This window comes from Papilio machaon, chromosome 20 (genome assembly GCF_912999745.1).
Source record: "Papilio machaon chromosome 20, ilPapMach1.1, whole genome shotgun sequence".
NCBI classification, from domain to species: Eukaryota; Metazoa; Arthropoda; class Insecta; order Lepidoptera; family Papilionidae; genus Papilio; species Papilio machaon.
In genome coordinates, this window is record NC_060005.1 from 443,949 (window position 1) to 469,235 (window position 25,287).

Consider the following 25,287-nt stretch of genomic DNA (forward strand, 5'->3'; position numbering starts at 1 on the left):
TTTCATCTACTGCAGTTGAAATTGGTATTTCTTTCTTGTCCATCTTATCGACAGGGCTTGGCACTTTCTCCTTCTCAAGTGTTTCAACAGATGGTTTTTCATCAACATCATTTGGAACTGGCTTTTCAACCTTTTCTTCCTTATCGAGAGGACTTGGCGTTTTGTCTTTTTCAAGTTTGTCAATAGTTAGTTTTTCATCAACTGCAGTCACAGCTGGTAATTCAACCTTGTCCATCTTATCAACAGGGCTTGGTGTTTTCTCTTTCTCAAGTGTGTCAACAGATGGTTTTTCATCAACATCACTTGGAACTGGCTTTTCAACCTTTTCTTCCTTATCGAGAGGACTCGGCGTTTTGTCTTTTTCAAGTATGTCAATAGTTTGTTTTTCATCAACTGCAGTCACAGCTGGTAATTCAACCTTGTCCATCTTATCATCATGGCCTGGTGTTTTTTCCTTCTCAAGTGTGTCAACAAATGGTTTTTCATCAACATCACTTGGAACTGGCTTTTCAACCTTTTCTTCCTTATCGAGAGGACTGGGCGTTTTGTCTTTTTCAAGTTTGTCAATAGTTAATTTTCCATCAACTGCAGTCACAGCTGGTAATTCAACCTTGTCCATCTTATCAACAGGGCTTGGTGTTTTCTCTCTCTCAAGTGTGTCAACAGATGGTTTTTCATCAACAGCACTTGGAACTGGCTTTTCAACCTTTTCTTCCTTATCGAGAGGACTCGGCGTTTTGTCTTTTTCAAGTTTGTCAATAGTTAGTTTTTCATCAACTGCAGTCACAGCTGGTAATTCAACCTTGTCCATCTTATCAACAGGGCTTGGCGTTTTCTCCTTCTCAAGTGTGACATCAGTCAGTTTTTCATCAACAGCACTTGGGACTGGCTTTTCAACCTTTTCTTCCTTATCGAGAGGACTTGGTGTTTTATCTTTTTCAAGTTTGTCAATAATTTGTTTTTCATCTACTGCAGTTGAAACTGGTAATTCAACCTTGTCCATCTTATCAACAGGGCTTGGCGTTTTCTCCTTCTCAAGTGTGACAATAGTCAGTTTTTCATCAACAGCACTTGGCACTGGCTTTTCAACCTTTTCTTCCTTATCGAGAGGACTTGGTGTTTTGTCTTTTTCAAGTTTGTCAATAATTTGTTTTTCATCTACTGCAGTTGAAACTGGTAATTCAACCTTGTCCATCTTATCAACAGGGCTTGGCGTTTTCTCCTTCTCAAGTGTGACATCAGTCAGTTTTTCATCAACAGCACTTGGGACTGGCTTTTCAACCTTTTCTTCCTTATCGAGAGGACTTGGTGTTTTATCTTTTTCAAGTTTGTCAATAATTTGTTTTTCATCTACTGCAGTTGAAACTGGTAATTCAACCTTGTCCATCTTATCGACAGGGCTTGGTGTTTTCTCTTTCTCAAGTGTGTCAACAGATGGTTTTTCATCAACAGCACTTGGAACTGGCTTTTCAACCTTTTCTTCCTTATCGAGAGGACTCGGCGTTTTGTCTTTTTCAAGTTTGTCAATAGTTAGTTTTTCATCAACTGCAGTCACAGCTGGTAATTCAACCTTGTCCATCTTATCGACAGGGCTTGGTGTTTTCTCTTTCTCAAGTGTGTCAACAGATGGTATTTCATCAACAGCACTTCGAACTGGCTTTTCAACCTTTTCTTCCTTATCGAGAGGACTTGGTGTTTTATCTTTTTCAAGTTTGTCAATAATTTGTTTTTCATCTACTGCAGTTGAAACTGGTAATTCAACCTTGTCCATCTTATCAACAGGGCTTGGCGTTTTCTCCTTCTCAAGTGTGACAATAGTCAGTTTTTCATCAACAGCACTTGGCACTGGCTTTTCAACCTTTTCTTCCTTATCGAGAGGACTTGGTGTTTTGTCTTTTTCAAGTTTGTCAATAATTTGTTTTTCATCTACTGCAGTTGAAACTGGTAATTCAACCTTGTCCATCTTATCAACAGGGCTTGGCGTTTTCTCTTTCTCAAGTGTGTCAACAGATGGTTTTTCATCAACAGCACTTGGAACTGGCTTTTCAACCTTTTCTTCCTTATCGAGAGGACTGGGCGTTTTGTCTTTTTCAAGTTTGTCAATAGTTAGTTTTTCATCAACTGCAGTCACAGCTGGTAATTCAACCTTGTCCATCTTATCAACAGGGCTTGGCGTTTTCTCCTTCTCAAGTGTGACATCAGTCAGTTTTTCATCAACAGCACTTGGGACTGGCTTTTCAACCTTTTCTTCCTTATCGAGAGGACTGGGCGTTTTGTCTTTTTCAAGTTTGTCAATAGTTAGTTTTTCATCAACTGCAGTCACAGCTGGTAATTCAACCTTGTCCATCTTATCAACAGGGCTTGGCGTTTTCTCCTTCTCAAGTGTGACATCAGTCAGTTTTTCATCAACAGCACTTGGGACTGGCTTTTCGACCTTTTCTTCCTTATCGAGAGGACTTGGTGTTTTATCTTTTTCAAGTTTGTCAATAATTTGTTTTTCATCTACTGCAGTTGAAACTGGTAATTCAACCTTGTCCATCTTATCAACAGGGCTTGGCGTTTTCTCCTTCTCAAGTGTGACAATAGTCAGTTTTTCATCAACAGCACTTGGCACTGGCTTTTCAACCTTTTCTTCCTTATCGAGAGGACTTGGTGTTTTGTCTTTTTCAAGTTTGACAATAATTTGTTTTTCATCTACTGCAGTTGAAACTGGTATTTCTTTCTTGTCCATCTTATCGACAGGGCTTGGTGTTTTCTCTTTCTCAAGTGTGTCAACAGATGGTTTTTCATCAACAGCACTTGGAACTGGCTTTTCAACCTTTTCTTCCTTATCGAGAGGACTCGGCGTTTTGTCTTTTTCAAGTTTGTCAATAGTTAGTTTTTCATCAACTGCAGTCACAGCTGGTAATTCAACCTTGTCCATCTTATCGACAGGGCTTGGTGTTTTCTCTTTCTCAAGTGTGTCAACAGATGGTATTTCATCAACAGCACTTCGAACTGGCTTTTCAACCTTTTCTTCCTTATCGAGAGGACTTGGTGTTTTATCTTTTTCAAGTTTGTCAATAATTTGTTTTTCATCTACTGCAGTTGAAACTGGTAATTCAACCTTGTCCATCTTATCAACAGGGCTTGGCGTTTTCTCCTTCTCAAGTGTGACAATAGTCAGTTTTTCATCAACAGCACTTGGCACTGGCTTTTCAACCTTTTCTTCCTTATCGAGAGGACTTGGTGTTTTGTCTTTTTCAAGTTTGTCAATAATTTGTTTTTCATCTACTGCAGTTGAAACTGGTATTTCTTTCTTGTCCATCTTATCGACAGGGCTTGGTGTTTTCTCTTTCTCAAGTGTGTCAACAGATGGTTTTTCATCAACAGCACTTGGAACTGGCTTTTCAACCTTTTCTTCCTTATCGAGAGGACTCGGCGTTTTGTCTTTTTCAAGTTTGTCAATAGTTAGTTTTTCATCAACTGCAGTCACAGCTGGTAATTCAACCTTGTCCATCTTAACAACAGGGCTTGGTGTTTTCTCTTTCTCAAGTGTGTCAACAGATGGTTTTTCATCAACAGCACTTGGAACTGGCTTTTCAACCTTTTCTTCCTTATCGTGAGGACTGGGCGTTTTGTCTTTTTCAAGTTTGTCAATAGTTAGTTTTTCAGCAACTGCAGTCACAGCTGGTAATTCAACCTTGTCCATCTTATCAACAGGGCTTGGTGTTTTCTCTTTCTCAAGTGTCTCAACAGATGGTTTTTCATCAACAGCACTTGGAACTGGCTTTTCAACCTTTTCTTCCTTATCGAGAGGACTCGGCGTTTTGTCTTTTTCAAGTTTGTCAATAGTTAGTTTTTCATCAACTGCAGTCACAGCTGGTATTTCTTTCTTGTCCATCTTATCAACAGGGCTTGGTGTTTTCTCTTTCTTAAGTGTGTCAACAGATGGTTTTTCATCAACAGAACTTGGAACTGGCTTTTCAACCTTTTCTTCCTTATCGAGAGGACTTGGCGTTTTGTCTTTTTCAAGTTTGTCAATAATTTGTTTTTCATCTACTGCAGTTGAAATTGGTATTTCTTTCTTGTCCATCTTATCGATAGGGCTTGGTTTTTTCTCTTTCTCAAGTGTGTCAACAGATGGTTTTTCATCAACAGCACTTGGAACTGGCTTTTCAACCTTTTCTTCCTTATCGAGAGGACTGGGCGTTTTGTCTTTTTCAAGTTTGTCAATAGTTAGTTTTTCATCAACTGCAGTCACAGCTGGTAATTCAACCTTGTCCATCTTATCAACAGGGCTTGGCGTTTTCTCCTTCTCAAGTGTGACAATAGTCAGTTTTTCATCAACAGCACTTGGCACTGGCTTTTCAACCTTTTCTTCCTTATCGAGAGGACTTGGTGTTTTGTCTTTTTCAAGTTTGACAATAATTTGTTTTTCATCTACTGCAGTTGAAACTGGTATTTCTTTCTTGTCCATCTTATCGACAGGGCTTGGTGTTTTCTCTTTCTTTAGTGTGACAACAGATGGTTTTTCATCAACAGCACTTGGAACTGGCTTTTCAACCTTTTCTTCCTTATCGAGAGGACTCGGCGTTTTGTCTTTTTCAAGTTTGTCAATAGTTAGTTTTTCATCAACTGCAGTCACAGCTGGTAATTCAACCTTGTCCATCTTATCGACAGGGCTTGGTGTTTTCTCTTTCTCAAGTGTGTCAACAGATGGTATTTCATCAACAGCACTTCGAACTGGCTTTTCAACCTTTTCTTCCTTATCGAGAGGACTTGGTGTTTTGTCTTTTTCAAGTTTGTCAATAGTTAGTTTTTCATCAACTGCAGTCACAGCTGGTATTTCTTTCTTGTCCATCTTATCAACAGGGCTTGGCGTTTTCTCCTTCTCAAGTGTGACAATAGTCAGTTTTTCATCAACAGCACTTGGAACTGGCTTTTCAACCTTTTCTTCCTTATCGAGAGGACTTGGCGTTTTGTCTTTTTCAAGTTTGTCAATAATTTGTTTTTCATCTACTGCAGTTGAAATTGGTATTTCTTTCTTGTCCATCTTATCGATAGGGCTTGGTGTTTTCTCTTTCTCAAGTGTGTCAACAGATGGTTTTTCATCAACAGCACTTGGAACTGGCTTTTCAACCTTTTCTTCCTTATCGAGAGGACTGGGCGTTTTGTCTTTTTCAAGTTTGTCAATAGTTAGTTTTTCATCAACTGCAGTCACAGCTGGTAATTCAACCTTGTCCATCTTATCAACAGGGCTTGGCGTTTTTTCCTTCTCAAGTGTGTCAACAGATGGTTTTTCATCAACAGCACTTGGAACTGGCTTTTCAACCTTTTCTTCCTTATCCAGAGGACTTGGCGTTTTGTCTTTTTCAAGTTTGTCAATAATTTGTTTTTCATCTACTGCAGTTGAAACTGGTAATTCAACCTTGTCCATCTTATCAACAGGGCTTGGCGTTTTCTCCTTCTCAAGTGTGACAATAGTCAGTTTTTCATCAACAGCACTTGGAACTGGCTTTTCAACCTTTTCTTCCTTATCGAGAGGACTCGGCGTTTTGTCTTTTTCAAGTTTGTCAATAGTTAGTTTTTCATCAACTGCAGTCACAGCTGGTAATTCAACCTTGTCCATCTTATCGACAGGGCTTGGTGTTTTCTCTTTCTCAAGTGTGTCAACAGATGGTATTTCATCAACAGCACTTCGAACTGGCTTTTCAACCTTTTCTTCCTTATCGAGAGGACTTGGTGTTTTGTCTTTTTCAAGTTTGTCAATAGTTAGTTTTTCATCAACTGCAGTCACAGCTGGTATTTCTTTCTTGTCCATCTTATCAACAGGGCTTGGCGTTTTCTCCTTCTCAAGTGTGACAATAGTCAGTTTTTCATCAACAGCACTTGGAACTGGCTTTTCAACCTTTTCTTCCTTATCGAGAGGACTTGGCGTTTTGTCTTTTTCAAGTTTGTCAATAATTTGTTTTTCATCTACTGCAGTTGAAATTGGTATTTCTTTCTTGTCCATCTTATCGATAGGGCTTGGTGTTTTCTCTTTCTCAAGTGTGTCAACAGATGGTTTTTCATCAACAGCACTTGGAACTGGCTTTTCAACCTTTTCTTCCTTATCGAGAGGACTGGGCGTTTTGTCTTTTTCAAGTTTGTCAATAGTTAGTTTTTCATCAACTGCAGTCACAGCTGGTAATTCAACCTTGTCCATCTTATCAACAGGGCTTGGCGTTTTTTCCTTCTCAAGTGTGTCAACAGATGGTTTTTCATCAACAGCACTTGGAACTGGCTTTTCAACCTTTTCTTCCTTATCCAGAGGACTTGGCGTTTTGTCTTTTTCAAGTTTGTCAATAATTTGTTTTTCATCTACTGCAGTTGAAACTGGTAATTCAACCTTGTCCATCTTATCAACAGGGCTTGGCGTTTTCTCCTTCTCAAGTGTGACAATAGTCAGTTTTTCATCAACAGCACTTGGAACTGGCTTTTCAACCTTTTCTTCCTTATCGAGAGGACTGGGCGTTTTGTCTTTTTCAAGTTTGTCAATAGTTAGTTTTTCATCAACTGCAGTCACAGCTGGTAATTCAACCTTGTCCATCTTATCAACAGGGCTTGGTGTTTTCTCTTTCTCAAGTGTGTCAACAGATGGTTTTTCATCAACAGCACTTGGAACTGGCTTTTCAACCTTTTCTTCCTTATCGAGAGGACTTGATGTTTTGTCTTTTTCAAGTTTGTCATTAATTTGTTCTTCACCTACAGCCCTTGGATCAAGTTTCTCAACCTTGTCCATCTTATCAACAGGGCTTGGCGTTTTTTCCTTCTCAAGTGTGTCAACAGATGGTTTTTTACCAACAGCACTTGGATCAAGTTTCTCAACCTTGTCCATCTTGTCAACTGGGCTTGGTGTTTTCTCTTTCTCAAGTTTGTCAATAGTTTCTTTTTCATCAACTGCAGTCACAGCTGGTAATTCAACTTTGTCCATCTTATCAACAGGGCTTGGCGTTTTCTCCTTCTCAAGTGTGTCAACAGTCAGTTTTTCATCAGTAGCACTTGGCTTTTCAGCCTTTTCTTCCTCATCGTGAGGAATTAGCGTTTTGTCTATTTCAAGCTTTTTAATAAATTGTCTTTCATTTACTACAGTCGGAACTGGTATTTCGACCTTGTCCATCTTATCAACAGGGCTTGGCGTTTTCTCCCTCTCAAGTGCGTCAACAGATGGTTTTTCATCAACAGCACTTGGAACTGGTTTTTCAACCTTTTCTTTCCTATCGAGAGATATCGATTCATCCTTTTCTGTTTGTGGATCTATAAATGTTTTTATTTTTCTTTCTTCGCTTAATTTTTGATGGTAAGAAATGTGTTGCCTTCGTTTTGTTACTGCCGATCCATTTGGATATTCATCAGTTTTAACTTCTGTTACCGTCCATTTAAAGACTTTTAGACTTACATGCATAAGTGCTTGTTTTACCGTCGTTGTTATTATTTTTTGCCTTATAGTTATTGTATTTTTTGTTACAACTGTCATTTCTTTAGTTTCTGATATAATTGGTTCGCCTAGTGGTAGCAACTCTTCGTATTTTCTGTTTTCGCTGTTCTGTATTAGAAAACCTTTAAGTTCCTCCAACTCTTTATTTATATCTGCTATTGCTATACTTTGTTCGTGTTTTGAACTTGTTGACCCCTCTGGAGTTTTATCGATAACTGTAGTAGAAGTATTTATCATAACTTTGAAAGTAGAAACTTTTTCATGGAAATACATGGTTTTTGTTATTTTCGTCATAATTGTGCGGTAAATTGTTGTATTATTTATAGTAATAGTTTTTACACCACTTATTTCATATTCTTCAGGTTCACTAATCTGAACAAGTTCTTTTAATAAATTCTCCGCCTCTTTTTCGCTTATTATTCGACTAGGCACATCTGTATGAGTTATTGATGATTTAACATCGTCTATAATATTTTCACATAATTCATTTAAATTAGGTTTTTCGACTTTATCTCTCATAGATATAACATCGGAGATATAAATATTGGTATCAACGTTAGTTATAAAAGAACCATCCGGCTGTTTGTCTTTAGTGACTGTAGTTTTTAAGGTCTTTAATTTGACTAACAAACCATTCTTATTGCTGTACTTTGTTTTGATTATCTTAGTTACAATATTTCGTTGAACTGTAAGATGTTTTGTCGTAATTACACAATCTTTAACTGTCTCAATGCATTCAGGTTCTCCATATGTAATTAGATCTTTGAGAACAATTTTTAAAGATTCATTGTCAGTTTTGATTGGCTGCGAAATTTCTTTGTAACCTAGAACATGGTGATCGTGTTCCATATCATCGACCAACCCAAGCATTTTCATTTCTGTTCCAAGACATTTTCGTGTAATCATTTGTAACTTGTCGGTATAATTCTCTGTATCATCCAAATCATCAAAAGTAGTACCTCCATCAAAAGGTAACACTTTGTCATAATATTCTTGTACAATACTATCTTTTTCTAAACTTACTTGCTTTTCGTCAAGTTTGTCAGAAATGATATTACTTGCTGATAAATTTTCCTCGCTGACATCCATTTTTTGATCGTCGTCTGAGTCCGATATTTTTGGTTTTTCTTTGAATTCAATACTTCTTTCTGAGCTGTCCCTCCCTTTTTTAATTTCTGATGAAATTTCTAACGATGTCGGTGTTAAGAGAACTTTTTTGTCTTGTTCAGTTGGGCGTCTGTCTTCGGATTTTCGATCAAAGTCGGTCACCTTCTCAGAAGAAAGTTCTACTTCAAAAACTTCTTCGAGAAGTGACTCTGATGTTTTATCTTGACTCTTTAAATGTGAATCGATGGTGGTTACTACTTGTGATTCTTTTCTCTCTACAATACCTTCTTTTGACTGTAGCTCTTTTTGGATGTTGTCTTCTTTCTTTTTTAAATCTGCTAGTTTTTCCTCTAACTTTTCCAAAGTTTTAGCGGAATCTAATGTTATACTCAATCGTTTTTCTTGCTTTTCATCAATGATGTCACTTAAATGTTTTTCGGATTCGCCATTCTCTAACTTTTGTTGTTTAAGATGTGGTTTTTTTACTTCACTTTCCATAAGAGTACTACTACTCACTTCTGTATCAAGTTTTAGATCATGTTTCACTTTCTTTTCATCGCTCAACACTGTTTTGTCAGATATGTCACTAACATCTTCAGATGTAAGTGATCTCATTGGAGATATTTCCTTATATTGTGTTTCGTCCAATTTCTTAATACCTTCTGGAGATTTTCGAAATATGGGTGATTTTTCTGCTATCAGTTCATCTAGACTTTTATCTGATTTGAGGACTTGTGCTACGTCTGCTACTATCCGCTCCACATCCTTAGGGCTAAGGGGAGGTTTCTCTAATGTTTCCAGTTTATGTTCTTCCTCAATTTCTTTTTCCACATCCTCAGGTATTGAAGGTATTTTTTCTGATACAGGTTGAGTATCATCAATAGTTCTTACTTCGTCTTTTATTGGAGAATCCAAAGTTGTAATATGAGTTTCTCGTAATTGTTCCGTGTACTGGCCGTAAATATATTCATTATCATCATATTCTTTGACTGGTTCCAAATCTTTTCCTGGAATCATTGAAACTTTTGTTTGATCATGATACATCGGGGACTCGGGCGCTGAACCTGGCGTTACAGTAACTATTTCGGGATGAGATGGACGTTCAATCGTCTTAATGACAACATCATCCTGTATGGTTCTAGACAATGCGTCTTTAATTGGAAGATCTTTAGGAACTTTCAAATCTTTCTGTAAATCTAAATCTATCTTTTGTTTAAACACGTTTTCTTCAATTGGTGTTTTCTTTTCATCAAATGTTCTATAGTCTACCTCTTCGTGCAAGGGAAGGTCAGCAACTTCATCAGGCGTTTTTACAACGTCTCTGAGAGGAACTGGTTGCGGTTCCTTAATGGGGATTCTTTCAGATACTGGTGGTTTACTGTCAATAAATGGTTGTGGCACATGCATTTCCTTGGTTTCTTCTCTAATATACTTTTCTTCAACATGCTGATCTTCCTTTATTTCGTCTAAAGTTATACGTTCATCTTCAGGCAAAGTAGGCGCCGTGGTAGCCCCTGATTCCACCGTAGTTGAAATTTTTTCATCTGGTTGTGACTCTTGTACAATATTAAGATCTAGTGAGTCTTTGGCTTTCAAAAGTCCACTTTTACTATCCGTTGTTTTCTTTTCACTGCTAATATCTTGTTTTTCTTCTAAACTTTCAGAATGTTCTTTTGAATCATGTTTGACTTCCTCTTTGGTCATTTTCTCTGTATCTATTTTCGATGGTATTTTAACTTGGCTAGTTAAATCCTCTTTTTTCTTTTCAGATTCTTCTTTGTCTTTTAAATGCTTCATAAGATCTGTGTCTTTTACTGGACTTAGCTCCTGTTCTAAAATAGAATCTTCGGTATATTGATCAACTTCTTCCTTTTCTATTATCAAATATTCCTCTTCAAACTCAGTATCAGGAGGCACGTCTGTTTTTGTATCGTCTATGAGGCACGTAATCTTTTCTATATCTGAACGTCCAACGTATTCTATTTTTTCTTCAGCTTCGCTATCTCTATTAAATACAGCTTCAATTTCTCTTACAATTTCCTGTTCTTCTCTTTCGTCCAGTTCTTGTTGTTTTATATCGTCAAGTGATTTAGATGTATCTTCGTCGGATTTTTTAGCGTCTTTTAATATATCTTCATAATTTACTCTCTGTAACCCCTTTAATTTTGCAGTATCACTCTTAGTTGTCTTGACAGCTTTTGTGGGGCTTTTCATAGACTTTAAACCTTTGATGGGGGAACCTAGTGGCCTTGGCCGTCGAGAAATAGGTTCGCGCTTAGGTTTCATTTCCTTTTTATCGGAAGTCTTTTGAGGAATATCTCTCTTCGGAGATGATTGTTTGTACTTAGATTCGACAACTCTGCGGTTGCTAGCTTCTTTGACGCTTTTTGCAGGTGTAGTAATTGGGCTTTGTCGTCTAGTCTTACCTTTCACTTTGTCTTTGCTTATAATATTCGTAATTGACTTCGATTCAATCGATTTCTTCGGTGTCGTAGGAGGTGATTTTTTGTCGTCTAAAGCAGTACGTTTATCGCTTATTGCAGACGTTACCTTCTTTTGAGTTGTTCTGTGACTAATTTTACTTTTACTGATTGTACTTGGCATTTCAGGCTTTGCTTTTAGCTCAGATTTTTTCTTACCATCTGGTTTTATTTTTGTTTCGGTTTCCACTTTTTTAAGATCAGCCGTTTTTGCTAGTGACTCTTTATTATCATCGGTTCGTTTAGCCTTTTTATCTATGGGCTTCTCTTTCTTTTTAGTGTCCCTCTTTTTCGGTAAGCCATCAACAACGGTGCTTTCATATTGAGCGAATTTGTCGTCTAATTTAGAATCCATCCTTGTAGCGATTGCTTCTTGCAAAACCGATTCAATTTTTTTATCTTCGCCATCAACCAATTCATTTAATAACTTGTTATCAATTAAGTTTTTAGAATCAACATCTTTGATTGTCCTAATTTTTGTCTGTTCCGTTTCGTGTATTTTTTCTTCTTTTGCCTTCGTTTCTGTAATAATACTTCTTTCTTTACTTTTTACTTGTTTCGTTTTGATCACGGACACTGCCGTTGGTGCGACGGGAGCTACGACAGGAGCGGGTGCCGGGACGGCGGCAGTCGTCATCTGGCGGCCGGTGCACGTGGGATGTTGAAGAATCTCCAAGTGTTTTAATTTTTCGAGGCCTTCGAATATTTTATGTTGTGGCGTAGAACCGGGGAACATTATTCTAGTTATCGTATCATCGGGATTAGCAGGACGCCACACGAGTAAAGCACATATAGACACTAAATTAGGAATGGGAAAGTTAAATTGTCCTGACACACTAGCCCCTTCAAATAGCTTTTGTTCACTACTGTGCCATCGCTTTAGGAATTCACGAACGTGTTTCGAGTCCTTGGACGGATTCAGTACGTACATGTCAAGAGTACCTGCGAACAAGAAACATGTTTCTTAATTTATTCAGTAGTCTTCTTAGTTCACAGCAATACAAGAGATATGAGTCGTATTAGGCATTCAATACGAAAAAGGAAATTAAATGAATTTGTAATAGGGATCAGTATTCAGATACGATAATGTTTTTGGGAGTAGAAATAAGATATCGCACATTGTTGCAATCGCTTGAAAGTGTTAGAATGATTTGATATGACAATAGTACAACTTACCATGACCAACTTTATGGTACAAGTTTATGGGATCGGGGCTTCGGTAGCAGTGTTGTGGTTTCAGGTTAATATGTCGTAGGTCTGCCATCATGTCGGAGCCCTCTTGCAAGAGAGAGACAAGTAGAGGATCGGTGTCCTTGTCGCCATCGGGACTTGTCACAGCTCGCCGCTCCTGGAATTAGCATAAAATAAAATGTATTTTATGTTACTACTAGTGACCCGCCCCGGCTTCGCACGGGTGCAATGCAAAATATACCTACTACAGAATGTCCTTATACACAACGTTCATAGCGTTCACATTAGAAACCTTTAAATTTATCAGTGTTTCTCTACTATATTATGCATTTATTATACATACAAACCTTCCTTAAGAATCACTCTATCTATTAAAAAAAAACGCGTCAAAATCCGTTGCGTAGTTTTAAAGATCTAAGCATACATACGGACATACAGCGAAAGCGACTTTGTTTTATACTATGTATTGATATATAATAGTTACAAGTTAAAGTTAATAGTTACAAGTTAAAGCCCTATTGGAAGGCTGGCGACAAGCAGGCAGTCGGCCGTAAAAACTTAAGCCAAAACTTTCAGTTTTATAAAACCTTGTGTGCCGACCGATGAAAACGTGAGTGGGAAAAGGCCATAGAGATCACATTTGAATATTTACAGTGTAGTAGTTTTACACATATGCATAGTTCCGTCTTTTTAAAAAGGGGGCGCTAATAAGCTATTGTTATTTATTGTCGGAGCATACTGTACTTACTTCTAGGTTGCAGAAGAAGTGTCCAATCTGCGGGTAGACGTTGGCGGTGGCCTTGCGACGTAGCACGGCTGCCATGCCGGCCGCCGAGCAGTTGTTGAGGCGAGTCAGCAGCACAGCATCCAGCCGATCTAGGTGGCGCGCGAAATCCCACCAGCATGCCTTGCGCGAGAACCCTCCATCGACTGAAATGTTCAGTACAACATATTGTCGTATTACATCTGTCCACACCGTGGGGCTGGAGTCTAACCTAGGGCTTAGGGGTGATCTAATCACTTCATCACAATTAGTGGTTAATAATCGTGGTTAACTAAGGCTAAATAGGAGATATATGGTCGTTAATAGTTAGGTTCCTTTTGCCACACTTTTATACCAAGTTTGTGCCTTCTATGTGTTTAAAATGCGGTTATAATGTTATTTTTTCTTCAACAGCCTGAGAATAACTACATAAAGAGATAAGTAATGACATTTGCCAACTTCTCCCTCTTTCACAATCTACTTCTTTTTCTGACAAAAAAATTGAACCATTTGACGGCATAACCAGTAGATTGCAAATAAAAAATTACCATGAAATCGAATTCAAAATGGCGTTACAGCGACACAACTCTGACGTATGATTAAAGAAAAAAATTAAACAAAACAGAATCTGGTGCGCTTTTTCTTTTTACAAATATCCACGTGTTTGATTGAATTATTATTTAATCGATAGAGCTTTATATCTTTTCTGGAGTAATAAAAAAATTCAAACAACACACTGGTATTTTACTCGCCTTTTCTCCAGGCTACTGATGGCAATTAGCCACATTGTTTTGTAAGTTAATTTGTAAACTAACCAGTACAAAATTATGATTATCCACAATAGCTTGGTTATTTTAGGGTTGAATAATTAACATTTTGTAAGCGTGCAAATTAGTGCTCAGAGAAATTGTAATTGCAACCCGCTTTTAGGGTAACGAGTAAATTGTGGGGCAACTTTTATAGTTTTCACTAATTAAAATATACGCCCGAGGAAATTTTGTGCAAAGAACGGTATATAATATGAAAAAGTTTAAAAAGTTCCCGCCATAATATTACAGATAATGTAAGTTATCGTAATTTTATTCTGCAGGGGGAGTGTTGATTTTTTTCTGTATTTTTTATTGGCATTATTGGCTTTTTGCCAGCCAGTGTCTGCAGCACCTAGGATGTTTTTGTTTATTCAATTTTGAGCTAATGACGGTTTTGTTCAACGCGTCTGTTACCGATTTTTTATATAATAAAAAAATGACAACAAATGATAAAGTTTTCAAAATCTAATATACTAGGTCCATAAGTTAATTTTTGGTCGCTTGACCCTTTACGAAGAGAGTAGATTCAGGTAATTTGAATAACAGTTTTTTTTTAAATATTAATAGCATGTTCAAATCTTTGCAAGAATTACTTAATTTTCCTTGATACAAATAAATTTAATAAGAGTTTAGCTATTAGCTTTATAAATGTCCATCCCTTGGCAGCTAAGGGCCGGATAATGAGATCTTTTTGTCAATGCAGTATTGGAATTGGCTGCGGGACAAGTATCGAGAGCCGGCCGAGGTCGTAGAAAGCGGGCTGCTAAGTGACACGAGATACTTTTTTATTTGTGTTGCTGAAGATGAGATGTCGTAGCAAAATTTAAAATCCGACTTTATACTTAGCATCCCCGTAATAAAAAGGGAACAACTAAAGAAATAATGTAAAGTATTGAATGGACTAAAGGGTGAAAAAAATGAAGAAGCTGTATTTACTTAGGTACACAGAGTTTTTCTATTCCCCGTTTTAACGCCCGTTGGATCAATTCATGGATTGATACAATTAGTAGTGGATTGTCCTTCAACTGAGGCGCCAATAACTGACCACCTCGCCATATAATAATCCGTGATACGCTACTTTATCCAACAAATTAGTTCTTGATTTAGGTTCCAGCGTATTAATTGAAGGTATTTATGAGACATATATTACCTAGCATGTTGAATCCGTTAATTCCGAAGAGCGCAGCGTCGCCCTGTCCTCCGGGGAAGACGTACAGCGTGGGATGGCTAAAGCGGATGTTGCCCACCACGTCGCTCGAAACCAGCAGCTGCTCCAGGCTCGCCGGCACTATGTAGGGTTCCAGGTAAGCTGCGACACGGAAGATAATACAGTTAAAACATGACAAAGATGCGCTATGTGTAGATATAAACTCGTAGTACTGTATACATTAAGCGTTTGGTAAAAGATCAATTTAAGAATTAGAGCTTGTTTTGCTTCAACATTGTCTCAGACATTGACTTAGATTATTTGAAAATAGTTCATCATTCATGATGTGATGTATTTAGATTTAAGACAATCATTTTCTAAATAAAGATGCTCGTAGTGATGTAGACAAAACAAATTCTCGACTGAACTACCTATATTATTAAAATCAGCTCATTTTATGGCTAAGGCGATGTATGGGGATAATTGCACTTTGTTTGAAACAACTTTAATAAAAGATCTCTCGACGAAACTCGAATTATATTCCATTCAACGCGCCGCAGCACAATGGCTTATTGTTCTGTTATTTCACAGTTCCCTTCTCAAAACTTTGTTACTACGACTCATGGGCCAAGTTAACATGAAATAATTGAAGGGGATAAAATTTCGTTTTCGATTTAAATTGGCTATTGGAAGACATTTTGTGGAAGTTATGTTATACTTATTTAGTGGCGCTAAAATTCACCATCAGGTTACAATACGTCCCTCCTGAGGGGCTCGGAGCCTACCCTAAGTAAGGGGTGACTAGGCCATAGGTCATATCAACTACGCTGGTTCAGTGCAAGTTGACTTCACACATATCTTTGAATTTCTTCTTAGATGCAGGTTGCATCACGATGTTTTCCTTCATAGTAAGAACGGGATAAAATGTACATATGTATGTAAATCGAAATTCTAAAAATACATGGCGGGATTTGGAACTCAGGACCTGGAGATTGCAAGTCAAGTGTTTAATCCCTGAGCCACCGACGTTAAAATTGAAAATTAATGAATACAGAATTAACCAAAATAAACAATCATTTTCCTATTTTCAGTATTCTATCGTTCAAGACACATTTATATCTTAACTTGGGATAAACTCGTATTCCTACTTTAAGTTATTCGTCGAAATAGTTTTGAAAAAAAGGATAATACTAGAACCATGCTTCTATCGAAATTATTAGTAATATATTGCTTCGTATATAAATTAGATGAACAAAATATATCAAGATAGAAAATAATAAACCTTTCATTTTACATCTCGTAGCATTTCTATTGTACTTCCACATTCGTCTTCTCTCGAGCGATGCAATCAAAAGCGCTGCACTTCATTGAACTAAATCTGATTTAAATTCAAACTTTATTGAACATACGTCTTTGTGATTTCTCAATTTATTTTTACCATTCTATAGAATAGTTACATATGTAACTTAACGTTGGTTTCTGAGACGAAAATGTCTTTATAAAATGTCATACCTATAATTATCTTTAACAGAACAGAAATAGCAATATGTTTTAAACGCAGATTTTGGTATCAGAAATATACGATTACTTAAGTTTTGAAACTATAAGTTTTATTTTTTTAAGAAAGAAATGAGATACAAAATAGCAAAGGTAGAGACCGGAGAAAGTATGGATTGCTTGGAAGAGGATTTGTGTAAGAAGGGGGTGAATTGCTTGTATTATTAATATATTAAACTAGCTTTTACCCGCGACTCCGTCCGCGCGGAATAAAAAAAATAGAAAACGGGGTAAAAATTATTCTATGTCCGTTTCCTAGTTCTAAGCTACCTGTCCACTAATTTTCAGTCAAATCGATTCAGCCGTTCTTAAGTTATAAATAGTGTAACTAATACGACTTTCTTTTATATATATAGATATAGATAGATTAATTAAATTATTAATATTTTAAAGCAGTTATTTATTTATTTATTTATTAACTGTTAAATATATGTGCTTAACCCCTGAGCCACCGACAACCAGACAGGATGACAATGAGACTATATTATTTAGTGTATTTCGTACAATCATAAAAATATTTTGTATATGCTAGTTTTTAAATTTTAAGTATATACAGTATGTTCAATTTGGTCTACGAAGCGTAGGCAAATTAAAGTCTAGGCGACGTATATACGTAAGTAGTAAAGGACGCTATCAGCTTAGGTATGTCAGGGGTTGTTAATTAAGCCATAGGTAGCCCTAGCGCACATCTAGGTCGACCGCCAACCCTACAGCCCTAACCTTGTGTACGTAGATTTGAGACTTAATTAAAGTGAAGCTTAATTAGAACTTAGGTTAATTAATTTAATTAAATTTATGATACTGGTGAAAATATTCCCTCATCAAATAACATATTGGTGAGTTTTAAAAAAAATATTACTGGCCACAAATAATTTTAAAAAAAGTTTAAAGAGAAATATTCGAAAATCCCCAAGTACCGTAGAAATTATGTTGATGTGTTGAAAATTGTTTCATAATACCTATTCGTTAAGTAAAAGCAATTACAACTTTGGTACCGTGTTGTGAAGTTTGTTATGCGGTGTTTTGAGTAGTTCAACATACGCGAATAGCGACGTCAAAGTTTACAAGTGGGTAAAGTCGGCTCTAACTAAAGGCGGTTGGTGGTTTCCTACTATAAAAGTCATCTTTCTACCATTTCTCTACATTTTCATACAAGTATAACGTCAATCGAATTTCATGATAATAAGTTTCAAATAGAAGTGATTTTAGACAATTGTTATAACAGTCAAGGTATTTTGTGTTGTTAATTTTTCCTTCGTTAATTTCTTTTTATCACTTTTAAAGTTAAGCGTACATTCAAAAGAATATTTTGTACGGTCCGGTACATTCGCTAACAGAACTTTGTTAACGAAGACGTACAAGTTTGCTCATTAAAAATATTTCTATTAAATCTACAAAGGTTTTTGTACTATAGTTATTTTTTATTTAATATCCTTTGTACATTAAAAAATCGAATATGAAATAGAGTTGTTAGTTTTTCTCAATAGTTTGTTATTTCTTGAAACAATTTCTCTATATCTATTTTTTTATTTATTTTCACTGTGGAATTTTTTATTATATTACATTTAATAAATATAGTTAATTTTCATGTGTAATGTTACACTTTACAACAACTTATATTTTGTACTAGCTGTTGCTAGAGATTCCGTCCGCGCGGTATTAAAAAAAAAAACTTAATTTGTAGCCTATGTGTTCTTCCAGACTATTTTCAACATCTATACAAAATTTCAACGCAATTATTTTAGCCGTTTTAAACAACCATCCATCCATCTAAACTTTCTAATTTATAATATTAGTAAGATTAATTGAATTATAATAAAATGACAAGAGAAACGTAGTTCCAATAACAAGTATCGTTTAACTTTTACTTATAAATAAACCATAGACAGTTTACGATGTCGGTGACATCAAATGCGATCGTAAATCCGTATCTCCGTCTGTATCAACATGTCACGTTTATACTAAGCAGATATCCCGCGGTTAGTTTAGCAAAAAAACATCATTTTAGTCAAAAGAAATAATAGAATAATGTTGAATAATGAACCTTAAATTCGGAGATGGTAAATAAGTCAATTAAAATCAGTTTCATTTTTATGTACTTTAAAATTACTACCGAACCGGTTTCTTATTACAAGACTAACATGCAAGAAAAAAAACTTGAGAGGTGTCAAGGGACACCCGGATGGAACGAAGTTCCTTTCAATTAATTAGTGAAGGAATCAATGTTTATTCTATGAATAAAAAACTTAAGTCTTCACAAGAAGTACATTATATTTCTATGAATTTTCGTTATATATTGACACGTCGTTGCCATGGTGATATAGCAAAAAGTGTCGTGACAACTTTTCGTAAGAATTTTTTCCGTCTAGCCCCCTGTCACAACGCGCGATAAGGAACTTCGTTCCAACAACGACGAACTCTGTTAGGCTGAAATAGTTTTAGGTGTACTTTGTACTTACTAGTAAAATCCTTGATGGCTTTAGAGCCAGAGTCGAGTATGTCTGTTGGGTTAACATTTATCTTGCAATGCTTCACAAATGGCATCTGCGGCAGCTTGGCCCATTCGCCGGCGGCCGCGCAATGAATCGTTATCGATATAGAGTTTTCGTAGGCGCGAATGACTCGCTGTACTTCATTCTCTTGGTAAGCGTCAGTAAAGTCGGCGAGGGAGAATGTCCCGTCCTGAAACAATGGAAAAATACATTTAGATATATAAAAATGAATATACTAAAGTCATATAACTCTTTGCCTAACTGATAACTAATATGTGAGCTAAAAAGTTTTACCGATTTTGCTAGATTAAAATAAGTCTAAATTGTTTAAACTTTCGTGAGACATTGTGATATGTGAGACGCGACGCGATCACAAAGTTCTCAAATAAACACTAACCCTGAAGATGGACCCCCGACGGGTCCGAAACTAGTCGGTGCCGATCATATGTGACTTAAGCCGTTCTTAACTATTAATTTAAAAATAAGTGTATTAAAAGATTGCTGTTATATTACATTTAAATGTTAACTTTACTTATTTATAAATCTTATATTTTATTTATAAGTAACTAGCTTTTACCCGCGACTCCGTCCGCGCGGAATAAAAAATAGAAAACGGGGTAAAAATTATCCTATGTCCGTTTCCTGGTTCTAAGCTACCTGCCCACCAATTTTCAGTCAAATCGATTCAGCCGTTCTTGAGTTATAAATAGTGTAACTAACACGACTTTCTTTTATATATATAATAGATGTGTAAACTTATTAAATAAATATTTTATGTGTCGTAGGTGAAAAATATTACAAATTAAACAGTTTATTCGAAGTGCGGAAATTAAAGATGGCGGCGAATGATATGGGCTTGTGGCATAATGTAATTAAAATTATGCGACAGTTTAATTTGAGACTGCCTATTAAATGATACATAATTATACATATTTTTTAAAAGTACTAAGAAAATTCGTTAGTTAGTTCTGAGACCAAAATTTCCATTTAAAACATATTGTTATATCTGTTTTGTAAAAGATTATGACAAGAATGATTATATTTTTTATACAGAGATTTCAGTCTCAGAAACCTACGGTAAGTTTACCATTTTGAAGATAGACTAACACTTTCACCATGGTCCTAAAAGCCAATAAAATAGTATTAGAATTACTTAAGTTATGTGATAAAACTGTATTAAGAGATTATTTCTTTAAATTTAAATATCACATAATATTATCTATTCAACATCCATTGCTTCATTTGCAACCACAACTTTATAAATTTAACATACAAACGTCGACTTGAACTGTAGAATAAATGAATAACTACAAACGGTCGCAGAGAACGGACATTGTTAATTGTTGAAGAGAATGGAATAAAATAAAATTTTAAACGGGAATGGAGCGAGTTCTTTTTCATTTTTGTTCTGTAAACGAGCGCGGCTTGGAAATTGTATTGTAGCTTTACGAGTTGTGTCGGGATTTAGAATATATAGCGTGAAAAAGTATCATTTTATAGAAGCTTATGAGAAAAACGACGTTACTTTTTTGAATATAAATATCCTTATCACCAAACAAATAAAGGATATTAAAGAATAAAAATGAATGCCAAATATTATGCGCTATATTCTAAGTTTTTCTCTAGCTGGCTGGATTGTCATTCCCTTGGGCCGATTGAATCAATTGAATTGGTAGGCCGATCGGCCCAACGGGAAACACCCTTTAAAACTGTTAAAAAAGATGTGATTTTGATTCTTTATAATTTAACTTTAAATATATTACTGTTTTAACTGTAGTTAATTATAAATATTAAAGTTTATTTCATCGTTCATTTCTACTTGACTGCTTTCAGTTTGGATTAACATATAATATTAGTTCATCTTTTTTCTTATACACTTCTTCAGCTGTACATATAAACTTTCCTTCAAGATCCGTCTCAAGTGGTTCGAATAAAATGTCCCGGACTACGAAATATGAAATTCTCTTAACTTATAAAGTCTCTCGAGCGACGTAAGAGGTCTGGATTCTAGATATAATAATGTAACACTAGAGTTTCACGATGTTATACTAATGAGGCAACAAAAAATAACGAATAAAGCAGTAGGGTATTAAATGACTTATCGTTGGTTTCTGAGACAAAACATATATAAAACATGTCACCACTCTCAATATCTTTGCCAAAAAAGCGATAATAATATGTTTGATACATGGATATTGGTCTCAGAAACCAAAGATCGTCTCTCCCAATAAGTGACTATTACGGCCTTACTAGAGACAAGACCTTGGTGTGTAATTTAATATATACGATGTTGTTATGGTGATGTATAATATTGTAAGAGAACCCATGTATGCGAAGAAATCCAAAGATGTTAGTGAATTCAATCAGTCAATCACTAGGCCAGCATTGTTGACAACAGCCTAGTCAGTTTTAACTGTAATAGGCTGGATTACCGACGACCTTGAATACATTTTGTTTTCTATTGTTTATCATTTGTTCTGATGACGTCATCATGCAGTGTGACGTGTACACAATCCATGACCCGTTCCTCGCGAAAGTATACCCCGACTACGTATAGTTCGCTACTGTTTTTGATGACGTCAATGGGTGGTGTGTTGATGAATAGTTCCCTATCTTTTGTTATAGCGACGTACCTGCATAATCCAGGAGCCGTTTCCCGCAAAAGTGTACCCCGCGTGCACGAGGTGTCGGTGGCGCGTGAAAGAGCTGAGCAGGTTGCGCATGCACTGCATCAGCGTGTTCATCTGTGGGTGGATCAGGATCTCTGTCACCAGGTTCTCTGATGCGTATTGAATCAGTCGCTCTCCTGCAAATGAAAATGTTATATTAGAATTCAGCATCAACAGCCTAATGTTTAAGACTCGTTGGATACCATTTGACTGTTCCCGAAAACCATATCGTAGCACTAGTACTTATTACAGAGCTTTAATTAATCTCAAATGCTCTAGATTTTAAAAAATGACCATTTAAAGTACCTAATTTCTTTTTAATTTTTTTTTAATTATACTAATATTAGACGAGTCGTTTCATTTTTTATATTATAGTAATTAGAATATGTTCTATCTTTGCTTCATAAGTATGTTTCATGAAAAAAAAAAGAAAGTGATTTATTATACTTGTAAAATATCGTAATAAATTGACACTCTTGATTAGGATACTTAAAAAAGTGAACTGAAGTATACTTCAAGATTAATTTTATTATTTCGCACCCTCCCTTACGCGAGATAATAGGACCGACCTTGAAGGGTGCAAAACGCCCCTTTGTGTGTGAAGAGTATTACGAGGGTTATCAAGACTTTATTTTATAACAACAGTAACCTCTTTAACAAATATTTGTAAAGTTTTAACAAATTTGTAATTATATTGTATTTTTAAGGGGTCGTTCTTAAGGTTTTACAGCTGTACTCAGAATTGTAAGTGATACTTTGATTGTAAAATCTGTGCTAAGGGTATCTTTAATGTGTAATTAATGAATGGTACTGCGGCAGTTATTTATTTCGGTTTATTTTATAATTGATTTTGTGATTTTTTCGCGTAAAATATTAATTTAAAAAAATACTTTCGTCTAAATACATCCGCGAAGAATTAAAATAATAGAGAATAGTAGAATAATGTTACTAAATGATAATGTAGCTTTCTATTGATTAAAGAATTTTTGAAATCAATCGAGTAGTTTTAGAGTTTATTAGTTACATACAAAAATACAAATCTTTCCTCATTATGATATTGGTATATTTCAATTTAAAAACTTAAATGTACAATCATAGTGTTAAAGTATAAATTAAATGAACTTTCATTTAAACTTTTAATGGAATTTTTCTACTGAAAGCTTTGAACATTGGAATTGAAAAGTGTTTTTGACAGCGCATTTTCCTTTTCTCTACAGAGTTGGGAATGTAATTATATAATGTAAATACTGGGAATATTCAGTCGTAATAATAGATAATATTCAATATAAGTTATTGTATTTTTATATGAAACTAGTTTACGCCCGCGACTCCTTCCGCGTGGGATAAAAACGTAATAAGTAGCCTATGTGTACTTTCAGACTATGTTCTATCTGTGCTAAATATCGTCAAAACCCTTGGAGCCGTTCCGGAGGTACCTTCAAATAAACATCCATCCACCCTTCCATCCATCTAAACATCCGCATTTATAATATTAGTTAAATTATCAGTTACCATATCCGATGTGTCATATGCTCTTTCTACGGTTAGTTCAATAGTTTTTAAGTTATTCAATCCATACAAAAATATATTGTAAAGTGATTTATGTTTATAATTTACCTATAAAATTTTGTTTGAATTTATAACAAACAATTAAACAGTTAATATAATAATCAAGGCTATTTTAACATTTGCGTGTCGACGTGAAAATATTATTCAAAGTATTCGTGTCGTTTATGACCTAATTAGAACCGTGAATAGAAACTGTATCGAATTATAATGGACTCTGTCACACGCATACTATTGTATAACATTGGATTTTCACTGCAGAAACATCTGTATAAAACATTTGTAAATTTTCGATGTAAATGAGTGCAACGACATGATGTTTTTGTACAAACTAGTGTTCGCCCAATTTTTATATTTTTTTATATTGCAAGATGGCAAACGAGCAAGCAGCCACATGAATTCGTCGAAATGGCGAAGCGACCGCTGCCCATAGACATTCGTCATAATAATGTCTCTATGTATTTTGAGATAGACAAAGAATAACATGGTTGTTTACTATTGCGTTAAAGACAGATTTTTTTTTACTAAAACATGTACTTAATGCATATAAGTACTGTATACTAAATTGTCCTCATTTATGGGTGTGATTTTTTTATCTGTCTATATATTGTATACTCTTCAACCCTTTTATGTTCTTTATTAAAGGTATTACATATAATCCCCGTACTTTACATAGGCCCAGAGTAAAAAAAAACTTTTGTTAACAATGTAAATAAAAGTTTAAACAAAGGGCCGTAGAGTTTTATCTACTTTCAGATAATGAGCTTAATACTTTGAAATGGAATTATGGCAATTCGATAATATTCGCTCTCGCTCACACTTGTGGAAAATCTAAAGTGCGAGGGAGATGAATATATTTTAAATCGTACTTTTAATTTAAAAATGAATGAACGCTTGGAGGTATTTTAAGTTCATTTCAATCGATTTTTGCAAGTAACTGACAAGCAAATTTACAGCACTTTATTTAATTTATGAAAAGGTAATCACTATGTTAAATTAATCCCTTAAAATACTGATTTTCATGAATTTTTAACAATATATTAGCTGTTTGAAAACAGCAAAATGCAATCTTAAATACAACTTGTTACAACTGTAAGGAACATCGTATTACTATAAACTTTAGGGGTCTCAATAAAATGTTTGCTACAAGATTTGTTTTTGGCTATAATTGACCAAGTTTATGTACATTTCGGGAGTAAATCGACCGCCTAACTGAAACCATTTACTGTGAATGGGATCGCTCAGTCGAGTAGAAACTGTGATAAACCTTCATAGCTGTTAAACCTTCCAGAAACTACATAAATAAACCCGATGGGTACTTTATACGTAAGTTGTGGTTATGATATAAAGAAGTACTTAACATTACGTTCATAGAATTATTTATAACTTCTTTTAGATAGTTGTTTATGTTTAATAAGTTACTTTTAACTATATGAATGTCTATTTAAACTTTATAACGGTTTCCTAAGTGGTTAGAAAGCAGAATTTTTTCGCTATCATTTATTCATTAAAGATTACATGCTTTTTTGAATTGGATCTAATTTGAGGGCTTTAATAAATTAGTAAAAAAAAAACACCCTTCTTAATATTGACACTATACTATATCTTATCAATTTAAGAATCAAAATAGAACCTTAAAAAGGCAACGAAGATTCAGTTTATTTTATTATGTTAAAAATGAAATGAGAGAACCATGTTTTATTTGAAAGTAAGTAATAAAAGCAAATCATTCATCCAATAAAGTGTTGTACAGCTCTATTGGCCTTGAGAAAATGCCAAAGGTTTCTATTAAGATTAGGGGAAAGGTTAGGAATTGCTTCGTCACTCCTAATAAGAGGGTGGGTTAGATTGATCGAGCGCCGAGGCTAAATCTAATTGGATGAGAGAGGGAAAATGGAAGAACTCTGTACTATCTAATGTTATTTACATCTTTATATTTATACTGACGTCTTTTTTATATAGTGACAATGTACATTGAAATTTTTTGTGTTATGTAGTGACATAATGAAAATAGAAGGCAATCTTTAAACAACGTTACAAAGATTCT

General features: G+C 35.3%; 1 protein-coding gene across 1 annotated transcript in view; it reads right to left on the reverse strand.

Moving 5' to 3' along the window:
- Positions 1–25,287, reverse strand: part of LOC106721142 (microtubule-associated protein futsch) — a 110,774-nt gene that overhangs the window by 25,677 nt on the left and 59,810 nt on the right. Inside the window, exons 3-13 of the mRNA XM_045682985.1 lie at positions 21,639–21,811; positions 18,973–19,195; positions 14,960–15,118; positions 12,986–13,167; positions 12,223–12,394; positions 4,964–11,988; positions 4,820–4,870; positions 4,628–4,747; positions 3,236–4,489; positions 2,695–3,184; positions 131–2,502 (exon numbers count right to left, since the gene is read on the reverse strand). Of these exons, the coding sequence (XP_045538941.1) occupies positions 131–2,502; positions 2,695–3,184; positions 3,236–4,489; positions 4,628–4,747; positions 4,820–4,870; positions 4,964–11,988; positions 12,223–12,394; positions 12,986–13,167; positions 14,960–15,118; positions 18,973–19,195; positions 21,639–21,811 (12,221 nt within the window). The remainder of the gene's footprint in view (positions 1–130; positions 2,503–2,694; positions 3,185–3,235; positions 4,490–4,627; positions 4,748–4,819; positions 4,871–4,963; positions 11,989–12,222; positions 12,395–12,985; positions 13,168–14,959; positions 15,119–18,972; positions 19,196–21,638; positions 21,812–25,287) is intronic.